Source organism: Capricornis sumatraensis, chromosome 3 (genome assembly GCF_032405125.1).
Source record: "Capricornis sumatraensis isolate serow.1 chromosome 3, serow.2, whole genome shotgun sequence".
Lineage (NCBI taxonomy): Eukaryota > Metazoa > Chordata > Mammalia > Artiodactyla > Bovidae > Capricornis > Capricornis sumatraensis.
The window spans coordinates 33,696,375-33,717,190 of NC_091071.1; the positions used below are offsets into that span (position 1 = coordinate 33,696,375).

A 20,816-nucleotide genomic window follows, 5' to 3' on the forward strand; every position below is an offset into this window, starting at 1 on the left:
ACCCACAACTGAGTCTTGAGTGCCTCCCCCTACCAAGCTCTCTGCAGTGTCCTGAACGCTGGGAAATGCAGGTAAAATGGACAATGGGGATGATCCCTTTGCTTCAGGGATCAGGATTTTATAGGCTCAGATAGCTCATTGACAACACTTCGATAAAACAGGGAATGGTGTCATATTACTTGCCGAAAGAGAGAAGATATTTCTTGGCATGGGTTGTGGGATTATTGCTATCTTTTTTTTTCCTTGCATTCGTAGACTTTTAAAACACAAGGATCTCTCTGTGATATTCAAAAGTTCTCGCACACTTACACAGTGAGTCACAGTGTTTTGAGAACTATTGATTGAGAAAATGCGCAGTGTCAAAAAGATCCTGTGAATCCATTTAAGCCTACAAATGCATACTCCTTTTAATTCATAAAAACTTGACCATCTATTTGTGTGTGTGGCAAACTGGTGAAGCTGACTCCAGAAGAGCTTGGTATACATAGGAGTTCCTGGACTTCTTGCAATTTTTCTGTTGCCTTACGCCACAGATTTATATCTCACCAACTCCACTGGCTAATGGAAAATTGTGACCATCTATACTGTTTGACACTTGATAGAGCTGCCCAGTCCTCTCTCTTCTTTTTTCTTTTTCGTCTTTGAAGACACAGGTTGGGCACCTGTGCACATAAAATTCCCCAGCTTCCAACTTGCACACTTGATCAGGTGACCTATGAAATCCCAGCCAGATGGCGACAGGCAGCCATGAATTCTGCTAAAACTCGAGCTCCATCCGCAGAGCAGGGACCTCAGTTGGAAGGTGGTAGCGAAACATTTATGCCAAAGACAGCCCGTCTCTGTCTCTAACTGGGTACATTTAAGCCTAGCCCTAGTTTTATTTTGGTTTTGTGACTTCTCAGCATTATACAGAAATGGAATATTCTGACATTTAAATAAGGGAGATTTATCTTCCAAATTCAGTCTATTTGCGTTCAGAATCTTGTACTATTCCTCTCCTCCCCACAATGGTACTTTTTTTTCCTCTCCAGCAAAATTGTTCAGTTTGGAGATCATGGGTATGGAAGTCCTAGGCTCTGGAATGCCATTATTTCCAGATCCAAGGTCATCTAGATTTCGATCAGATGAGTGTGGAGTCATAAAGCCAAGGCCCCAGGGTCAGTGATCAGATGGTCTAGCTGCTCTCACTCTGTTCCAAAGCCACAGACCACCTCCCAGCTTGGACCAGCAGCTTCCTTCAAGGGCAACTGGTGAGGAGAGTACTTGGTCTCAACACTGCAGCAACCTTCCCCCCCGCCCACCCACCCAAGCCTTCTTCATCCCCTGAACCACAGTTCAGAGCTCACAGAGGCCGAATCCATTCTCATTGAGGACATGAGCCTGCCGATGAGAATGCCCTAGATTTTCTACAAAGAAAGATGTTCTTTTGCCATTTCCAATTCCATTTGGGCTTCTGAGAAAGCCAAAGTGCCTGGTCCCTGGGCAAGACATGAAACAAGATGGAAACGGGGTCAAGTCCCCTCTCGGTGTTCACAGCAAACCCTCACTGGATCGACAGCAGCATCACCCCTGACATCTTTAAGCTGTAGATGGAGGCTGTTTCTCTGCAGGGGACCACTGGACACCATCGCTGTGATCTTTGATTGAAAATGACTTGCCCCAAGAGTCAGCCTTGATTTCTGGGTTTCAGAAACTATTCCTGAGCCCTCTGCCTAAGATTCCTTCCTCTCCCTGGGTCCAGCTGATCCTTAGATCAGAAGAACACAAGCTGCTGTAGGAGAGGAGCCTAGTGTCATCTACAGTGAACAGTTTCGTGAACCACCTACTATGTGCCGAGCCCTGTGCCAGGGACTAGAGACACAGGAAGAATAAGACAAGATCTCCACCCTGAATAAACTCACCTCCCAGTGGGGAGAGCTTAGAAGCAAGTGGCAGTTATATCCCAGTGGCAGTTCTCTATTGACGAGATGTCCAGGATGTCATGGAAGGAGAAACCATAGTCTCATATGCATATCCCTGTGCATTCAGGGTAGGCTTCCTGAAGGTGGAGACCTCTGAGCTGGATCCCTAAGACAGGCACTGCCACGTGTTCAGCATGATACCGTGCAGCTGGTAGATCCAAAGCACATTGTTGGGGTGGTGGTGATACCGAAGACAGTTTACAATGGATCCCCATCAGGAATTTCTTGCAGGTGGGCATCTCCCAGTCACTACATAGCCTGGGAGCAGGAGAGTTTAGTCTGCATGGACTGCCTGCCCCTGAAACCAGGGCAGGCCTCTAACAGTGTCATATCCCTGGGATAGAATTTCCTGGTGGCCTTCCCATAGTGCATGCGATAGCACTGTTGTCCATATTGGCTCAGACGGTAAAGAGTCCGCCTGCGGTGCGGGAGACCTGGGTTCGATCCCTGGGTTGGGACGATCCCCTGGAGAAGGGCATGGCAACCCACTCCAGTATTCTTGCCTGGAGAATCCCCATGGACCAAGAAGCCTGGCAGGTTACAATCCATGGGGTTGCAAATAGCTGGACATGACTGAGCGAGCACAGCACAACACACACCTGTAACAGCCAATCTTATATGTGGTTTCTGATCATATATGTGGTTTCTGACCCATGTTGCAAAAACATAGGCAGTAAGTGAAGAATCTTGGGTCCACCAAGTGTACAGCTGGTCTCATCCAGTGACCCCACTGTTCCCAGGACAGCCCAAACTCCTTATCCATCTGGCTCCTGCTTTCAACTGCCTCCTTTGATGGCTTATTTCTCCTTGCCAATTTTGAACTGTTCTCTGATTTCAAAACATGCCATGTTTCTCGCTGCCTCCAGCCCTATGCAAATTCAATCATCTCATTTTGCCATAATTACTGGTTTACATGACTGTCTCTCCCACAGGACTCAGAGCCGGTAGAGGCCAAAGACTGTCTGTTATTCGTCTCTGTGAGAATACAGAGATACCGACCTCACGCTAAGTGCTTTAGAAACGTCCTTTTTTCCAGCGGCTGAACGAGTGAGTGAATGAATGAGTGAGGGGGTAAGACACGACCCGGTGAGGTCCTCAGAGGCCCCCAAAGCATTCGCCTCCTTGACTGGAAATGAAACAGAACATCAGACCCAAAACTAAAGGCACACGCTGTTTCTTTCTGCGCCATCACTGCCTAGGGTCAGGTGCTTTGGCCAGAAACCAAGGGGAAAAAAAATATGTAGATGTTTGCCTGCGAGGGTGTATGTGTGGGCTGATTTCAGAAGATGTACTTCAGCGAATTCTCAGGCCCTAGACAGAGCCTAAAGGGTATAGGTTCAAAATGGACTTTTTACAACCGACCTCAGGGGAGAAATGCTGAGGCTGCCTGAAGGCGAGTCACATTGCCTGCTGTGAAATCCTTTCCTGAAGCAATCCCCTTAGCACTCAGACAGCTTCGCAGGATAGAATGAAATCTAATCTGAAAGGCAAGTGCAGTCCCTCTGGAAGCTCAGAGAATGAGTCTGAGGACAGAGAAGGAACTGATTTCTCTGACGTTGGACACAGCACGTTCTTACTGGAGGGCTTAGCCTTCCCTCTGGACATGTATCTGGGAATCATGCTGTTGTTGTGGTTGTTCAGTTGCTCAGCCGTGTCCAACTCTTTGTGGCCCCACGGACTGCAGCACGCCAGGCTTCCCTGTCCTTCACTATCTCCTGGAGTTTGCTCAAACTCATGTCCATTGACTACGTGATGCCATCCAACCATCTCATCCTCTGTCGTCCCCTTCTCCTGCCTTCAATCTTTCCCAGCATCAGGGTCTTTTTCAATGAGTTGGCTCTTCACATCAGATGGCCAAAGTATTGGAGCTTTAGCATCGATCCTTCCAGTGAATATTCTGAGTTGATTTCCTTTAGGATTGACTAGTGTGATCTCCTTGCAGCCCAAGGGGCTCTCAAGAGTCCTGGAATCATAGACTCCAGAATTGGAAGGGCCCAGGGAGTGTTATGTGATCCACCCCACCCACCAGCTCCCTGGCTTCAGGCAGGAAATAACAGTGTCTCCAACCGTGTGTTGATGTTGTTGTTCAGTTGCTCAGTCACGTCCTGCTGTTTGCGACCCCATGAACTGCACCACGCCAGGCCTCCCTGTCCCTCCCTATCTCCCATAGTTTGCTCAGATTTACGTCCATTGAGTCAGTGATGCTAACCATCTCATCCTCTGCTGCCCCTTTTGCCTTCAGTCTTTCCCAGCATCGGGTTATAGGTACTGAGTAATCAAGGCGTGCCAGGCACCGCGTGCATGCATCCTCGCTTAATTCCAGTAGAACTCCTACAGGTAAACACTGTTGTGCTGCATTTGGTAGGTGCCAGAACTGCATTTCAGAGAGACTGAGCAAGTCCCTTAACCTCTTTGTGCTTCATCTGTAAAATGGGTGTGATCCTGGCCCCAGCCTCATTACCTGGCTATGCGGCTACCTGGGTTAATTTGTGAAAACCTTAGTATATGCCCTGAAACAGAACAGACTTTATGTAACTTTGTTAACTGAAAGACTAGAAAAATAGATCAGTGAGTGGATGAGTGGATGCATAGATAAGCAGAGTAGCAGATCCAAGATCAACTGGGTATTGTGTTGAAGACGAATTGACCTTAGGCAGTCTGACCCTTGTTCTGCCTCCTGTAACTGTTTAGACCTTACAGGGTGATTCAACACGTTCCCTAAACACTTCAGGGAAGGGGGATCCCTTTTGTAGCTTATTCTAGGTTATTTTCTACCTGAAGCATTCTTTCTTGTAATTTGCTGCATGGTGTCTACTTGAATTTCATCTAATTCTCTTTTGCAAATCTGAAACCCCTGGCTTCGACTTTGTGAGGGGCTGGATAATGTGAGAAGCCCTGTGTTTGTGTGTGAGGCCTCACTGTCTACATCCTTTCTGTCCCTTTCGTCTGACCAGCCCTGTACACTTCACATCGCCTCTTGCAACAGCATCATCTAAGAAGAAGATGGAAGAGGGTCTCAGATGCCACACAATGCAGCTCAGTTCTCACGTGGTCCCTTTTAGATTTTGCATCTTTATGGCTCCTGCATTTTGAAGCCGCATCACTCTGCCTTTTTACTAGCAACTGTGGGAGAAAGCTGGACGAAAGGGAGAGGAAAGAAAGAGGGAAAGGGAGGAAGGAAGGGAGGAGGAAAGAAAGAAAGGAGGAGGAAGAGGAAGGGAAAAAGCTGTGATGTCCTGCTCTGTGATCAGGACGTCACAGCCTTCCTTATGGTGGCACAGAGCTCAGAGACCAGCAGAGGATGCACGCGGCTGGCAGTGCCATCTCCCCCGAAGACAGATTCAGCAAGAACATCGAAACAGGCATGACCTCCTTGCCTGCAGGGGCATTTTCAAGTGCATGTGAGCCTCCCGTCATTGGGTGTAGAAACAGAGTCGGAAAGAGAGGGCTTTCCATGTCATGGAGTTGGGAGCTGTGCTGTCGGTGGGGAGGGGATTTCAAGTGTTGCCCTGGCTGCAAACCCAAAGCTCTGCAACCTCCTTCTGCCACCAGGAGCTGTTAGTTTTTGTCTTCCAGCAAGAATAAGTCTGCTTTAGAAAAGGCGTTTAATTGCCCCCATTGACCAGCTCCACGTCCTAAGATCACACTGACAAAGATTGTGGCCTCTGTAATGGGCTGAACTGACACGGACTGAGCAACACAGGCTGTTTCCTGGTAGGGGAAAGAAAATGACATTTGGGCTTTTCCCTAAACGGAGGATGTACTCTCCAGCCTTTTACTCTCAAGCCCACTCCCTTTTGGTATGTATTTCCTCTCTTTAAGTAAGTGTTCATTGTTTAGTCATGTCTGACTCTTCCTCTCTTTATGTGGCAGAAAAGCTCATCCAATAGATGTGACCATATTTTTTTTCTTGCAATGCTGCCCAATTTAAGCCTGGAGATGGAAAGAGACAGAAAATATGGATGCAATGCTTACTACCTGCTGCAGGCCTGAGAAATAATCAAAATCGTAAAACGTGGTTCCTGATCTCCCTCAAGGAGATGACAATATTTGAGTAAATTAAAAACGAAATTAGAAAGTATTTGAACTACAGTTCAGCACACTAGTAGAAAAGGCCACGAGGCAGGAAATGAATGGCTGGAGAATGACTGGAACAAGTTGTAACTGGTGTTGAGAAATGAGTGTTTGCCCCCCTTTCGGGAGGTGGGTCTGGTTTGCCAAGTTGACCTATTTCAAAGAGAGGTGTTTGAGCAAAAGGCAGAGGGAAAATCTTTGTATTTACATCCTGAAAGGAATCAAAATGATATTCCTTCGACTGAGACTGACCCTGTTACAGACATTCTGTCTCTCCTTGTGTGCGGGCTAAGTCCCTTCAGTTGTGTCCGACTATTTGCGACCCAATGGACTATAGCCTGCCAGGCTCCTTTGTCCATGGAGTTCTCCAGGCGAGAATACTGGAGTGGGTTGCCATGCCCTCCTCCAGGGGATCTTCCTGGCCCAGGGATCTTCCTGGCCCAGGAATTGAACCCGCATCTCTCATGGTTTACTGCACTGGCAGGCGGGTTCTTTACCAAGAGTCCCACCTGGGAAGCCCTGTCTCTCTTTGAAAGTGAAAAGTAAGTGAAAGTGAAAGTCACTCAGTCATGTCTGACTCTTTGCGACCCCTTGGACTATACAGTCCATGGAATTCTCCAGGCCAGAATACTTGAGTGGGTAGCCTTTCCCTTCTCCAGGGGACCTTCCCAACCCAGGAATCAAACCCAGGTCTCCTGCACTGCAGGTGGATTCTTTACCAGCTGAGCCACCAGGGAAGCCCAAGAATACTGGAGTGGGTAGCCTATCCCTTCTCCAGCAAATCTTCCTGACCCAGGAATCAAACTGGGCAAACTGGGCTCTCCTGCATTGCAGGCAGATTCTTAGTTCTTCCTTGAGCTATCAGGGAAGCCTTGGGACAATACCAAAGGGAAGATATGCTGGGAATTTGACAAAATGTAATGAAAAGACCCATTTCTGAGTCCTCACAAACTCCAGTGGGAGGGAGAAAGTCAACAACACAGTATTTTTGGAAGGATGGCATTGGTGTTTTGGGGAGAGGAGGAAGCCACCAGGTAAATCTTGAAGCATACAGCAGGCAATGAATTTGGACGAGTCGATGGTGGTGCTGGGCGAACGGTGAGGTCATATTGCTGACTGTCCCATGACATTTGTGAGCACAGTACTGGAGACTGTTAGAGAGAAAGAGTTGAGTTAGAGAGAAAGAGTTTTTCTCCCATAAACATGTATGCTTTTTAAAAATCATGATTACAAAATTTATGGGGCTTCCCTGATGGCTCAGACAACAAAGAATCTGCCTGCAATGCAGGAGACACAGGTTACAACCGTGGGTCAGGAAGATTCCCCTTGAGAAGGACCCACTCCAGTATTCCTGGAGAATTCCGTGGACAGAGGAGCCCGGTGGGCTACACAGTCCATGGGTCAGACACGACTGAGCGACTAACACTTTCACTTTCACAAAAGTTGTACATGCATAGATGGTAGTGGTACAATAGAAACTTAACTGATGTAGGACCCCTTCATGCTACAAACTGCATAAAAATGCAGCATTATAGGCATGTACACACATACACATATGCAAGCCCACAATGCTCAGCAAAGGCCAAAAGGAAGAGAAATCCTTTGGTGCCAGAAACAGAGGGGAATGGGAATCCTCATGGTATGCTTCAGCTGCGGTGCTGACAGGGAGACAGGCAAGAGGGGTGGGACCTGGGGCTTTAACATCCACAGGGAGGCCCTGAACTGTGCAAGGAGATGATACCACGGCTTCAATCTGAGACTGTCAAGGAGTCTGTGAAAAGGAGACTAGAAAAAAACAGTCCATCATAGCAAAGGAAGTACAAGGAGCTTAACATCTGTTTGAAGCTGAGAGATTAAAACTCAAATTAGTATGGAGGTTTAAATGTATGTTAAATGGTGGAGTAAAACAGTCGGATTTCTTTCACACAAAGATGCAGAGAGCAAACGTATGGACGCCAAGTGGGGAAAGGGGAGGGTGGATGAATTAGGAGATCGGGATTGACATGTATATACTATTGATACTAGCGGGATTGACACGTATATACTATTGATACTATGTACTGTTAGTGTTCAGTTGCTAATAGTGTCCAACTCTTTGCAACCCCATGGACTGTAACACTCCAGGCTTCCCTGTCCTTCACTATCTCCTGGAGTTTGCTCAAACTCACGTCCATTGAGTCAGTGATGCCATCCAACCAACTCATCTTCTATCGTCCCCTCCTGCCCTCAATGTTTCCCAGCATCAGGAAAATAGATAACTAATGAGAGCCTACTGTCTAGCTTAGGGAACTCTCCTCAATGCTCTGTGATGACCTAAATGGGAAGAAAATCTAAGGAAGAGGAGATATGTGTATACCTACAGCTGACTCACATTGCTGTGCAGCAGAAACAAACACAGCTTTGTAAAGCAACTATACTCCAATAAAAGTTAAAAACTCGTACATTGAAAGTCCCTGGAACCATGGCCAGAGCAAACCCAGAGCCCCTCCATGAGGCCTTGTCTGTAACCCAAGTTGCTTGGGAGCCCCATGGGGTTTAGGGAGAGAACAGCTTTGCTGAAGATGCTCTCATAATCAAAAGTTACAAATGCCACAAGGAAGTAATCTACCATGAGAGTCAGCACGCATGGCAAACAGAACAGAACCCTGAGAATTCAGATGGCTTGGGGGGGGGCGGTGGCGGGTGGAGCGGGGTATGAGGCTGAGAATAATCAGAAAGACTATAGGTTTGAAATTCCAAACTGTATAAAAGTTTTCAAAGTCAGCTGAAGTAGGGCATTAGGACAAAATGAGCAGGCAGAATTTTAAAAGAACTAAATGAATGTCACAATTAAAATAGATTAAAAATTAAAACATAAAGTCAAATATTCCCAATGAAGGAATAAATGAACTGGAAAATAGATCTGTGGGAATCAGATAAATTGAAGACAAAACAATGAAGGAATGAAAAACATGAAAACAAAGTTAATAACCAAGAGGACAGAGTGAGAACGTCTAGAATATTTTTAAACAGAATTTTTTTTTTTGCTTTTTTTTTTAATTTTTTTTTTTTAATTTTAAAATCTTTAATTCTTACATGTGTTCCCAAACATGAACCCCCCTCCCACCTCCCTCCCCATAACATCTCTCTGAGGATTGTTTTAAGGAGCTGTGTGGCATGTAGTGTCTTAGTTCCCTGCCCAGGGATTGAACCCATGCCCCCTGCATTGGGAGCGTGGAGTCCCAAACACAGGACCACCAGGAAGTCCCTGTCTAGAGTATTTTAAACAAAATTTTCTGAGGATAAGATTATCATGTTAAGGATTTGCAAAGGACTTGCAAATTAAAACAATGTGATGCACACCTTATTGGAATGGTCAAAATCCAAAACAAAATCAGTGCTGGTGAGGATGTATTATATGAACAGGAGCTTCACTCATTGCTGATGGGAATGCGAAATGGTACAGTCATTTTGAAAGACTGTTTGGCAGATTCCAAGAAGGCTAGATATAGTCTTACAATATAGTCACTGATAATGCCCTTAGGTATTTACCCAAATGAGTTGAAAACTTATATCCTCATAGAAACTTAAACATGGATGTTTGTGTTTCTTTCATAAATGTCCAGACTTGGAAACAACCAAGATATCCTTCAGCGCATGCATGCATGCTCAGTTGCTTCAGTCGTGCCCGACTCTTTACAATCCCATGCACTGTAGCCCACCAGGCTCCTCTGTTCATGAGATTTTCCAGGCAAGAATACTAGAGTGGGTTGCCATTCCCTTCTCCAGGGGACCTTCCTCACCCAGGGATTGAACCGGCATCTCCTGGGTCTCCCGCATTGCAGGTGGATTCTTTAACCACTGAGCCAGCTGGGAAGCCCCATATCCTTCAGTAGTTGAATGCATAAACAAACTATATGTCCATGCAGTAGAATACAACTGATAAAAAGAAGAGGTCTATAAACCCAGGGAAAGATATGGAGGAACTTTCGATGCATCTTGTTAAGAGAAAGAAGCATGTCTGAAAAGGTTGCACTGTGTATGGTTTCAACTATACGATGTTCTGGAAAAGGCAAAACTATAGAAAGAGATCAGTGGTTGCCAAGGGGTGGAATGAGGGGTGACAGGGGATGAACAGCTGGATCACAGAGGATGTTTAAGGCAGTGAAACTGTTCTGAATGATACTGTCGGTGGATACATGATGTTAAGCGTTGGCAAAACCCAGAAAATTGTACAGCACAAAGATTGAACCCTTATATAAACTATGTGAAGTGAAGTGAAAGTCACCCGGTAGCGTCCGACTCTTTGTGACCCCATGGGATAGTCCATGGAGTTCTCCAGGCCAGAATACTGGAGCAGGTAGCCGTTCCCTTCTCCTGGGGATCGTCCCAACCCAGGGATCGAACCCAGGTCTCCCACATTGCAGGCGGATTCTTTACCAGCTGAGCACCGGGGGAGCCCAGGAATAGTGAAGTGGGTAGCCGTTCCCTTCTCCTGGGGATCGTCCCAACCCAGGAATTGAACCAGGTCTCTTGAATTGCAGGCAGATTGTTTACCAGCTGCTGAGCTACCAGGGTGGTCAATATAAACTATGGACTGTAGTTTATGATAATGCATTTAGCTCATAAGTTATAAAAATATATCACACCAATGCCAGATGTTAATAGGGGAAACCAAGAGGAATGGGAAGAGAGACTGTATGGGGATTCCACTTTCTGCTCAGTTTTTCTCTAAATTTAAAATTAAAAATAAAGTCTGTTAATTTTTTAAAAGATGGGGAAAGTTAATAGTCAAAGCAATGATGGGTGAAATTCTTCCCAAATTAAAGTTATGAGTCATCAGATTGAAGAATCACAGAATCACAGAGTCCAGAGCAGAACAAATGAAACATACCCACACCTAGATTCCACACAAAGAGAATGAAATTCTCAAAAGCGATTAGAGAGGAAATATAGATTGCACAGAAAGTAATGATAAATACATGATGAGCTGACCTCTCAACAATTACAATCTAGGTCAGAAGGACACTTTATAACATCTCCAAAAGGTCTAAGAAAAATAAGTGGCACCTTCGGTCTCTATGTTCAGGCAAGTGTTTCAGGAGTGAGAACAAACAGAAAGCAATATACACGCATTTCATAAAACTTAAAGAGAGCGGTGTAAAGGCAATAATTCTGATTAATCTCTTCAAAGAAAATCAGACATTTTGAGCATTTCTTTTTCTCTGCAAGTGTTTTTTTTTATTGAAGTATAGTTGATTTACAATGTTATATTAAAATGCACAAATAGCGATTCAATGTTTTTATAGATTATACTCCACTTAAAGTTATTACAAAATAATGGCTACATTCCCCTGTGCTGTACAATATATCCTTGTTGTGGACCTATTTTATACATAGTCATGTGTATTTCTTAATCCTATACTTCTATATTTTATATCTTAGAGATCACATGTATATACAATATTAGTTGTACACTTCACTTAACATTCTAGGCATCTTTTTTGATTTTCACTGTTTTTGAAGGATAACTTTTAAAGGCCTGAATCATAGTCTAAGCACCATGGTTTAGTGAATTGCTAGACAGTTAGTATAATTACTAGACATTTAGGCCAGAGAATTTCCTCCTAAATGGCAACTGGATAAAATACACATAAAAGAGAGACAAAATAATGCTTTTTTTTTCCCCCATTGAAAACCCCACCTGCTTCTTTAGTTGCCTGCCTGGGGAAGTATTTAGTTTGCAAGGGGCCATTTAGAAGCGATTGAGTTGTTTCTTTGCAAGGAACACTCTGTGCCCTAAGTGCATTGCTTGAGGTGACTTTTTGGAATAATCTTCGATGCTCTAAACAAAGGAATGACTAGTGTATACTTCCTGTACAAACATGTACCAAGCTCTGTGCTGGGTGCTTCCTGGACAACAACCCTTGCAGGCTACTATTTAGGAGTACTTACCATGAGCCAGGCACTACATTTAAGAATTTTGCATATGTGAGCTCCTTTGATCTTCTCTAGAACCGGAGGGAGTATGCACTATTATTCTACCCATTTCACGGACAGGATCACTGTGGCTCTGAGGTAACACAGCTAGTCAGTGATGGAGTCATAACAAGAATGCAAGTCTTCCCACTGCCGCCTACTGTCAGCTTATCCCATGTCCTGTTCTAGGCTTGGGTGGATGTGGGGGGTGGGGATACAGAAAAGCTGGGTGCTGTGTGCTTAGTCACTCAGTCGTGTCTGACTCTTTGCAACCCCATGGACTGTAGCCCACCAGTCTCCTCCGTACATGGGATTCTCCAGACAAGAACACTGGAGTGGGTTGCCATGCCCTCCTCCAGGGGGTCTTCCCAATCCAAGGATTGAACCCAGGTTTCCTGCATTACAGGTGGATTCTCTACTGTCTGAGCCACCAGGGAAGCCCAAAGCAGGGTGGGAAGAACGTGATAATAATGACCAAAAAGAGAGAGATTCAGGGACTATGCCAAATTCTCTCTAGACAGGATCTCAGTTCCTCCTCCTGTAACCATGTTTCGTAGGCGTTGCCATCATTATCTCCAGCTGACCAGGGAGTGAACGCAGAGCTCAGTCCCCCCCCTGAGGTTGTGCAGCTGTAAGTCACACCTGTCTGCCCCAAGCGCAGGGGTGTCTGCCCCGAGGCGCGGGCCCTGCTCCTCACTGCCTGTGGCTCTTGTCTTCCATCCAGGGGAGATGGAGGAGCTGGAGACGCTGTGGCTCACGGGGATCTGCCACAATGAGAAGAATGAGGTGATGAGCAGCCAGCTGGACGTCGACAACATGGCAGGCGTGTTCTACATGCTGGCAGCCGCCATGGCGCTCAGCCTCATCACCTTCATCTGGGAGCATCTCTTCTACTGGAAGCTGCGCTTCTGCTTCACGGGCGTCTGCTCCGACCGGCCGGGCCTGCTCTTCTCCATCAGCAGGGTCAGTATCCCTGACGGCTTCTTCTCTCTGCAGCAGGCAGGTCCAGAAAAGCACGGGGACTCCCAGAGTGCTTTGGGACCCCTGGGCAGGGGGTGGGGGTCTGCACACCCTCCCCTCACTCACCAGCCCTTCTTGGATGTGTGGAAAGGGCACTGGATTCTGTGTTCATGACCCAGACGACCGTACAAGCCAGAAATGGAAGGTGAATGAATAAGGCAGGCCGGGCCTGAGAAAAATAGCACAAATGGAATGAAAAATAGCAGCTGAGCCTGGGTGTCAAGGAGAGAGAGCAATGGAGACCGTGGTAAAATATGACAGTGTGTCAAACCCAAAGGAGATGATCATTCTCTGCTCTTGCTGAGGATGGTCTTAGTGGAAGGCAAGGCCAATTTTCAGTTTTGATAGGAGAAAATGGCCATCTGATTATACAGGAAAACTTTCAATTTTTATTTAATATTTTTTGGTTGTGCTGTGAGCCAGGCAGGCTCTTATTTCCCCAACCAGGGATCAAACCCGCACCCCCTGCAACAGAAGTGAGGAATCTTTACCACTGGACGGCCAGGGATGTCCCTCAATTTTTAAATGCTAGTAACTAATTCCACTGAAAACTAGAAAAAACACCAAAACACACGGGCTAAGCACAACCAGTCTGCGGCCTCCCTGACGAGCACCCGGATATGCTCTAGGACGTTATTAAAATTCCTGTGCAGCATGTTACAACGTTTGCATGCCTTCAAAGAGATCACATGTGACCGAACAGAATTACGATGCAACACCATGTGTGTACACAGCTAACAAGCCACAGGAACATGTGTGATGCAACAGAGCCTGAAATGAAATAGGCTTGAAGGACCACAAGAAAACACACACACTTCAAACAGAAAACAAAATACATGTTCAGCCCGACATAAACAGTAGCACAGAGTATGCACGCCATAGTCAGTGCACTCACATGAAAGCCGCAGAAGTCTCCGTTCGTGCTGAACAGCATGGCACGTGCATGTGGCCATACACAGGTGCACATGGTGAGATGCATTCATCACAATGACAGTCGTGGAAAGTGCTTCTATCTGGGGGACCCATTTATTTCCCAGGCACAAGGGAAGGACTTTATACTCTTCATCTCATTTAACCTACAAACCACTTCTATGAGGTCGGTACTGATGTGGTCCTAGAGTTGGGGAAACTCACAGTTATAAGGTTAGAGGAATTACCCAATACCGCTCAGCCTTGCTGGAGCCAGGATCTGACTCTAGGTGGTGTAGTAACAGCCTGAGCCCACAGTCTTACCCAAGCAACAGACATCAAATACAAGCAAACTAAGAGATTTGATGCAAATCATACTACACACATACATATGCACAGAACTGAACGACGTTTACCTGTTCAACACAAGCTAGTCGCTTACTTGCCTCAGATAAAAGCATATACATATATCGTTTACTGATCTTCCAGCACAGGATAGGGGCTTCCCTGGTGGTTCAGATGGTAAATAACCTGCCTGCCATGTAGGAGACCCAGATTCAATTCTTGGGTCAGGAAGATCCCCGGGAGAAGGAAATGGCAATCCACTCCAGTATTCTTGCCTGGAGAATGCCATGGACAGAGGAGCCTGGTGGCTTAACTTTCGCTTTACATACATACATATTGCTCACTGATCTTCCAACACGGTATAATATTATCTATCTATCTGATAATCAATGTCATCTATCTATCCATCCATCCACCCATCTATCCATCCATTCATTCATTTATCCATCCATCTATTTATCTGTCTATTTCTCCCATTTACTCGCCTTGGAATTTGTTTTACTCTGAAAGAATTGGACAAATTAAGATTTGAAACATGGTGAAAAATATGTAGTTAGAAGCATCTAGTTTTAGATGCTAATGTTTATTGGGAAAACAAAATAATCATTTAAAGAGGAATTTATGTGTTCTTGGGGTTTGGTGGTTTTAAGAGATCCAGAAGGTACACACAGGCTTAGTCAGGAGGATTTATTTTCTCCATTCAGTGGCAACTAAACTTGAGTTCTATGCAAATACATATTTCCTAATTAGCTTGATGGCATCTAAACACACAGATTGTTTAAAAATAACAATGTGCATGCATGTAGCTAGGTATTAAGCCAACTTTAAGCTAATTCTCTCTGCCAATTACTGAAGGCTTTCCATATCTAAATGATTCTGGGATTGCCATGAGCGAATGCACACAATTGCCTTTACTTGTAAATCTTGCTTGTTTTTGAAAGAGCGCTCCTTCTGTCCGAGATACCATTAAGAAAGCCAAGTGAGGACTGTTATTCTGAGAAATGAACTAAACCCCTCACTCCTGTTTCAAGCCTCTTGAGGGACAGGCACGAAGGGGGAACTCAGTGCAGCATTGCTGTGTTGTGTTCTTGACAAGCCAGGACCTGAACTTCCATCTCCTCCTCCCTTGTGGAGAGGGGACCCCATGTCCCACGGGACACAAACCTGAGATGCCTGCCCTTTTGCAATGGCCAAGGGCAGAGGCCAGAACTCAGAGGGTCATTTATTTTACATTAGAACCAAGCTTCTCCCATAGCTGTGACTTTTGTCCATTATGACTTACAAAAAAGACATCCTCTCTTCTGTGGGATGCCTTTAACTTTTGTTTCCTCTCCAAGACACTGTCCCTTTCATTATATATATAAAAAAAAATATTCACTGTCATCAGGAAAGAGAACCACTTTGGTTGTCTCCTGAGATGTGAGGAATGGGAAACATAGCAAAGCCAGAGACAAAGGAGGTGGAAACCATGGCATCCTTCCAGAGAGCTCAGAGGAGAGCCTGAGGCAGCTTCTGGCTGACCTGCAGTGGGGACGACAGAGTAGAGGTGATAAACAGTCTTAGCCGGGGCTTCCCAGGTGACTCAGTGGTAAAGAATCCATCTGCCAGTGCAGGAGGTGCAGGAGATGTAGATTTGATCCCTGAGTCAGGAAGATGCTCTGGAGGAGGAAATGGCAACCCACTGTAGCATTCTTGCCTGAAGAATTCCATGGACAGAGGAGCCTCATGTGGCTACAGTTCATGGGGTCACAAAAGAATCGGGCACAACTTAGCAAATAACAACAATCATCTTGGGCCCTTCCGGCTGCTCTAACAAATTACCACATGCTCAGTGCTTCATCAACAATAAAAACATGACAGTCACAGTTCTGGAAGCTGGAAATCCAAGATCAGTGTGTCAGCATGGTGGGGTGAGGGCCCTCTTCCATGTTGCAGATGTCCCCTGTGCTGAAGGAATGAAGGGGCTCTGTGAGTCTCTTTTATAAGAAGTGCCCCTGCCAAAGGCCCCACCTTGGACCTCATGACCTAAGCACCCACCTACTATTAATACATCACCTTTGGGAGCTGGGATCTCAATGCATGAATTGGAAGGCTAGGGGGACACAAATAAGCAGAGGATACCAGAAACTTTAGGCATCAGGCCCGGGTGCCAAGGAACCAAGGAGGACAGTCGTGCTCAGGCCCCACTGAGAATGTTCTGAGTGGTCAGGGTCCCCTGGGAGTTGGAGGATGGACAGAGCCAGTTGTCTGGAACAGCATGTTGGGCCTCCAGTGCTCCATTCATCTGAACCCATCGTGGGCCGAGAGGGCATATCACTTACACAAGCCATAAAAGGTAGCTGGAGTCTGTGAATACTAGAGAGGAGGAAAGGGAGACCTCTGCAGGGAAGAAAGAAACCCCAGCCCAGGGATCTGCCTTCCAAGGTTGGGTTTGGGCAGCATATGGAATCAGAAAGCCACGATGACTTTCCAGAGCTAATGTGCAGTAGTAAAGGGTAGCACCCATTTCCTACGGCCCTGGTTATAGGGCCACTGTGTGAGAGGACAGAGGGGAGGGGTGACAAGCAGGAGGGGCACAGTGGGGATGATGGAGCAGCTCACTCACTTGCATTCACAGAGCCCCATCCACGTGAGGTGCTCTGCTTGCATTGTCAGATCTTGCCCTGATATCCACCTTAAAGAGTATGATTCCCATTTTACAGATGTGGGACTTGAGGCTCAAAAAGATGTAGTGACTTAGCCAAGGTCCCAGAGCTAATAACAGATGATGCTGGGGCTCGTTTCCAGTGGGCTTCTGGCCTCTGACTCTTCCCACCCTTCTATAATACACACTCCCACCTCCCCATCAGCCCATCTGGAGGATGGATCAACTCAGTTGGAGAACCCCCACCAACCCAACCTGGGGTACAGGCCCCCATTATGATGACTCCTTCCTGAGGCTTTGCCAGGCAGATCTGCACCTGAGAACTGCCTTAGCTGTGTCCAGTGAGCCCCAGGGGAAACCAGGGATGAGAAAAAGCAGTCAGCTGCCATCCTCCCGACTCTTGAAACATAGCTCAGCTCCCCAGCCACTTCTGAGAGCCTCTTGCAAATACGGAGACAACGAGCTCATCTCGACAGGCGGGAGCACACCACTCTGATGGGGGAGGTTGGAGGCGAGTTCTCAAAATCTCTAAAAGGAAGACAGAAGCTCATTAAAATAAAATTGCAAAGTTAGAAAAACATGTAAAAGCTAATGTTCTCACAGTGCTAACAACAGGAGGAAAAGGCTCTGATCTTGGCTGATTCAGACATGTAGGAGACACACTGATTTTCACCCAATATAGCAGAGTCCCTCTAGGTTAGCTTATGAGACTATTACATCACCGAATTGGTCAGGGAAAGCTTAAGTTAGCATACAAGATTCAAAAGCCCTGCTCTATGTGAAATACATGTTTGTACATTTTGACATCCTGCAGCCTCAGAAACAAAAAGGAGACGCTGCCTCCTGGCAGGGAAAGAGACCACTCAGGGCCTAGAGAAGGAGACGAGAGGAAAGGCTGCAGGAAGGTGAGAAGGGCCGTCACCTCATCTTGGGCAGTCTTCATCCTGCAGCCTGGGGTGGAGAGGTCAGAGGAAGAGATGCTCAAACACACAGCTGTAGGCCTTGCTGTTTACTCTTCCTTGACGCAGTGGAGACTGTCTCTAGAAAACAAGAAAGATGCAGGAGGGCAAACAGTGGTGGCTGTCACAGTTACACGAGCATCCCTACCGTGGGGATCAGTGGGGCCTCTGTCATCCGAGTCCACACTTCTCACACATCCTTCAAACGAGTTTACCCCAGAGTTGGCAGCAGCTTCCACATCCCTTTCACAACCCCCTTTTTGGGCCAGACCCCTGTCAGTCTCAGGAGAACCAGGTCAAACCCTAAAGCCTGGACCTGATCGTTCCGTTTAGGTTGTTGGTGTTCAGTTGCTAAATCACGTCTGACTCTTTGTGACCCCATGGATTCTAGCCCCCCAGACTCTTCTGTCCATGGGATTTCTCAGTCAAGAACACTGAAGTGGGTTGCCATTTCCTACTCCAGGGTATCTTCCCAACCCAGGAATCAAACCTACATCTCCTGCATTGCAGGAAGATTCTTACTACTGCACCACCTGGGAAGCCCAGTTGTATGAGGATTAGAGGATATTTTTTCCTCAATTCCATGTATGACTATTGGCAAAAGTGTCAGATAATCTTGATAATCCAAGTAAATCATAATCAAACGAGAGAGACAAGGGAAGTCTGATGCTCTGCCACTGGTCTCATACACTTAAGAACATTATCAGGATTCAGATTGCATTTCGCTGTTTCTCCAGGGCGCCTATGTCTCTCCTTTGCAGACAGAGTTCAGGTGTGACACGGTTTCGTGTCCCCAATGCTGCTAACGGTGTTTTCCATTCCTCCCCACAGGGCATCTACAGCTGCATCCACGGAGTGCACATTGAAGAAAAGAAGAAGTCTCCAGACTTCAACCTGACCGGATCCCAGAGCAACATGTTAAAACTCCTTCGGTCCGCCAAAAACATCTCCAACTTGTCCAACGTGAACTCCTCGAGGATGGATTCCCCCAAGAGAGCTGCAGACTTCATCCAACGAGGCTCCCTCATCATGGACATGGTTTCAGATAAGGGCAACCTGGTCTACTCAGACAACCGGTCCTTCCAGGGGAAAGACAGCATCTTCGGGGACAACATGAACGAACTCCAGACCTTCGTGGCCAACAGGCACAAGGATAACCTCAACAACTATGTGTTCCAGGGCCAGCATCCTCTGACTCTCAATGAGTCCAACCCCAACACAGTGGAGGTGGCCGTCAGCACGGAGTCCAAAGGGAATTCCCGGCCCCGGCAGCTTTGGAAGAAATCAATGGAGTCGCTCCGCCAAGACTCCCTGACCCAGAACCCCATCTCCCAGAGGGATGAGGGGCCCGTAGAGAACCGGACCCACTCCCTGAAGAGTCCTCGGTACCTTCCTGAAGAGGTGGCCCACTCGGACATCTCTGAAACGTCGAGCCGGGCCGCGTGCCACCGGGAGCCAGACAACAATAAGAACCACAAGGCCAAGGACAACTTCAAGAGGACCATGGCCTCCAAGTACCCCAAGGACTGCAGCGAGGCAGAGCGCTCCTACCTGAAAACCAAAGCGAGCTCCCCCAGGGACAAGATCTACACCATCGATGGCGAGAAGGAGCCCAGTTTCCACCTCGACCCGCCCTCGTTCGCGGAAAGCATGGCCCTCCCCGAGAACGCAGACTTCTCCGACACCTACCAGGAGCGCGGCGAGAGCTTCCGCAAGGGGGATTCCACGCTGCCCCTCAACCGGAACGCCCTGCATGATGAGGACGTGCTCCCCAACAATGAGCCATACAAACTCTACTCCAAGCACTTCAGCCTGAAAGACAAGAGCTCCCCGCACAGCGAGGGCAGCGACCGGTACCGCCAGAACTCCACGCACTGCCGGAGCTGCCTGTCCAACCTGCCCACCTACGCGGGCCACTTCACCGTGCGCTCCCCCTTCAAGTGCGATGCCTGCCTACGGATGGGGAACCTCTACGACATCGACGAGGACCAGATGCTTCAGGAGACGGGGAACCCCGCCGCCCAGGAGGAGGTCTACCAGCAGGACTGGGCCCCGAACAGCGCCCTCCAACTCCAAAAGAACAAGCTGAGGATCAGCCGGCAGCACTCCTACGATAACATCCTCGACAAACCCAGGGAGGTGGACCCTAGCAGGCCCTCCCGGAGCATCAGCCTCAAGGACCGTGAACGGCTCCTGGAGGGAAACCTGTACGGGAGTCTCTTTAGCGTCCCCTCCAGCAAACTCGCGGGGAACAAGGGTTCCCTTTTCCCCCAGGGCCTGGAGGTCGGCAAGCGGAGCAAGTCCCTCTTGCCGGACCACACCTCCGAGAACCCTTTCCTCCACTCCTACGGGGATGACCAACGCTTAGTGATCGGCAGGTGCCCCTCGGACCCTTACAAACACTCGCTGCCGTCTCAGGCTGCGAACGACGGCTATCTCCGCTCGTCCTTGAGGTCGACGGCGTCATACTGTTCCAGGGACAGTAGAGGCCATAGCGACGTGTATATTTCAGAGCATGTTATGCCTTATGCTGCAAATAAGAATAATATGTACTCTGCCCCCAGGGTTTTAAACTCCTGCAGCAATAGACGTGTGTACAAGAAAATGCCTAGTATCGAATCTGATGTTTAAAACCTTCCATTAATGTTTATATCTATAGGGAAACATACCTAATGGCCAATGTCTGGATGGGTAAATGGTGGATGCCCCAATAGTGCCCTGACCAGAGGAAGAGGATTTAGGAAGGTATTTTTCAGTTGGTTCTTTTGCACATGGCTCCAAGCCGTAGTCTTCCACTCAAGGAACCTTGTGAGGTGTGTGCCGAGCACACCAGAGCCCAGATAGGTGAGTTCTTAACCAAAAACCAATCCACACCAGGGAAAGTCTCCTGGACATGCCCTCCAGGTATGTCGCAATAACGACGCATCGGATGCCAGTGGTCATGTG

General features: G+C 47.2%; 1 protein-coding gene across 2 annotated transcripts in view; it reads left to right on the top strand.

The window, feature by feature from the left end:
• The window catches only part of GRIN2A (glutamate ionotropic receptor NMDA type subunit 2A), a 440,082-nt gene extending 419,581 nt beyond the window's left edge, over positions 1–20,501 (top strand). Inside the window, exons 11-13 of one of the 2 annotated variants that reach the window (XM_068968090.1) lie at positions 12,718–12,956; positions 18,702–19,874; positions 20,218–20,238. In XM_068968090.1, the coding sequence (XP_068824191.1) occupies positions 12,718–12,956; positions 18,702–19,874; positions 20,218–20,238 (1,433 nt within the window). Of the gene's footprint in view, positions 1–12,717; positions 12,957–18,701 lie in introns of both variants that reach the window. The other variant, XM_068968089.1, reaches the window with a different exon arrangement.
• Positions 20,502–20,816: the final 315 nt, after the last annotated feature.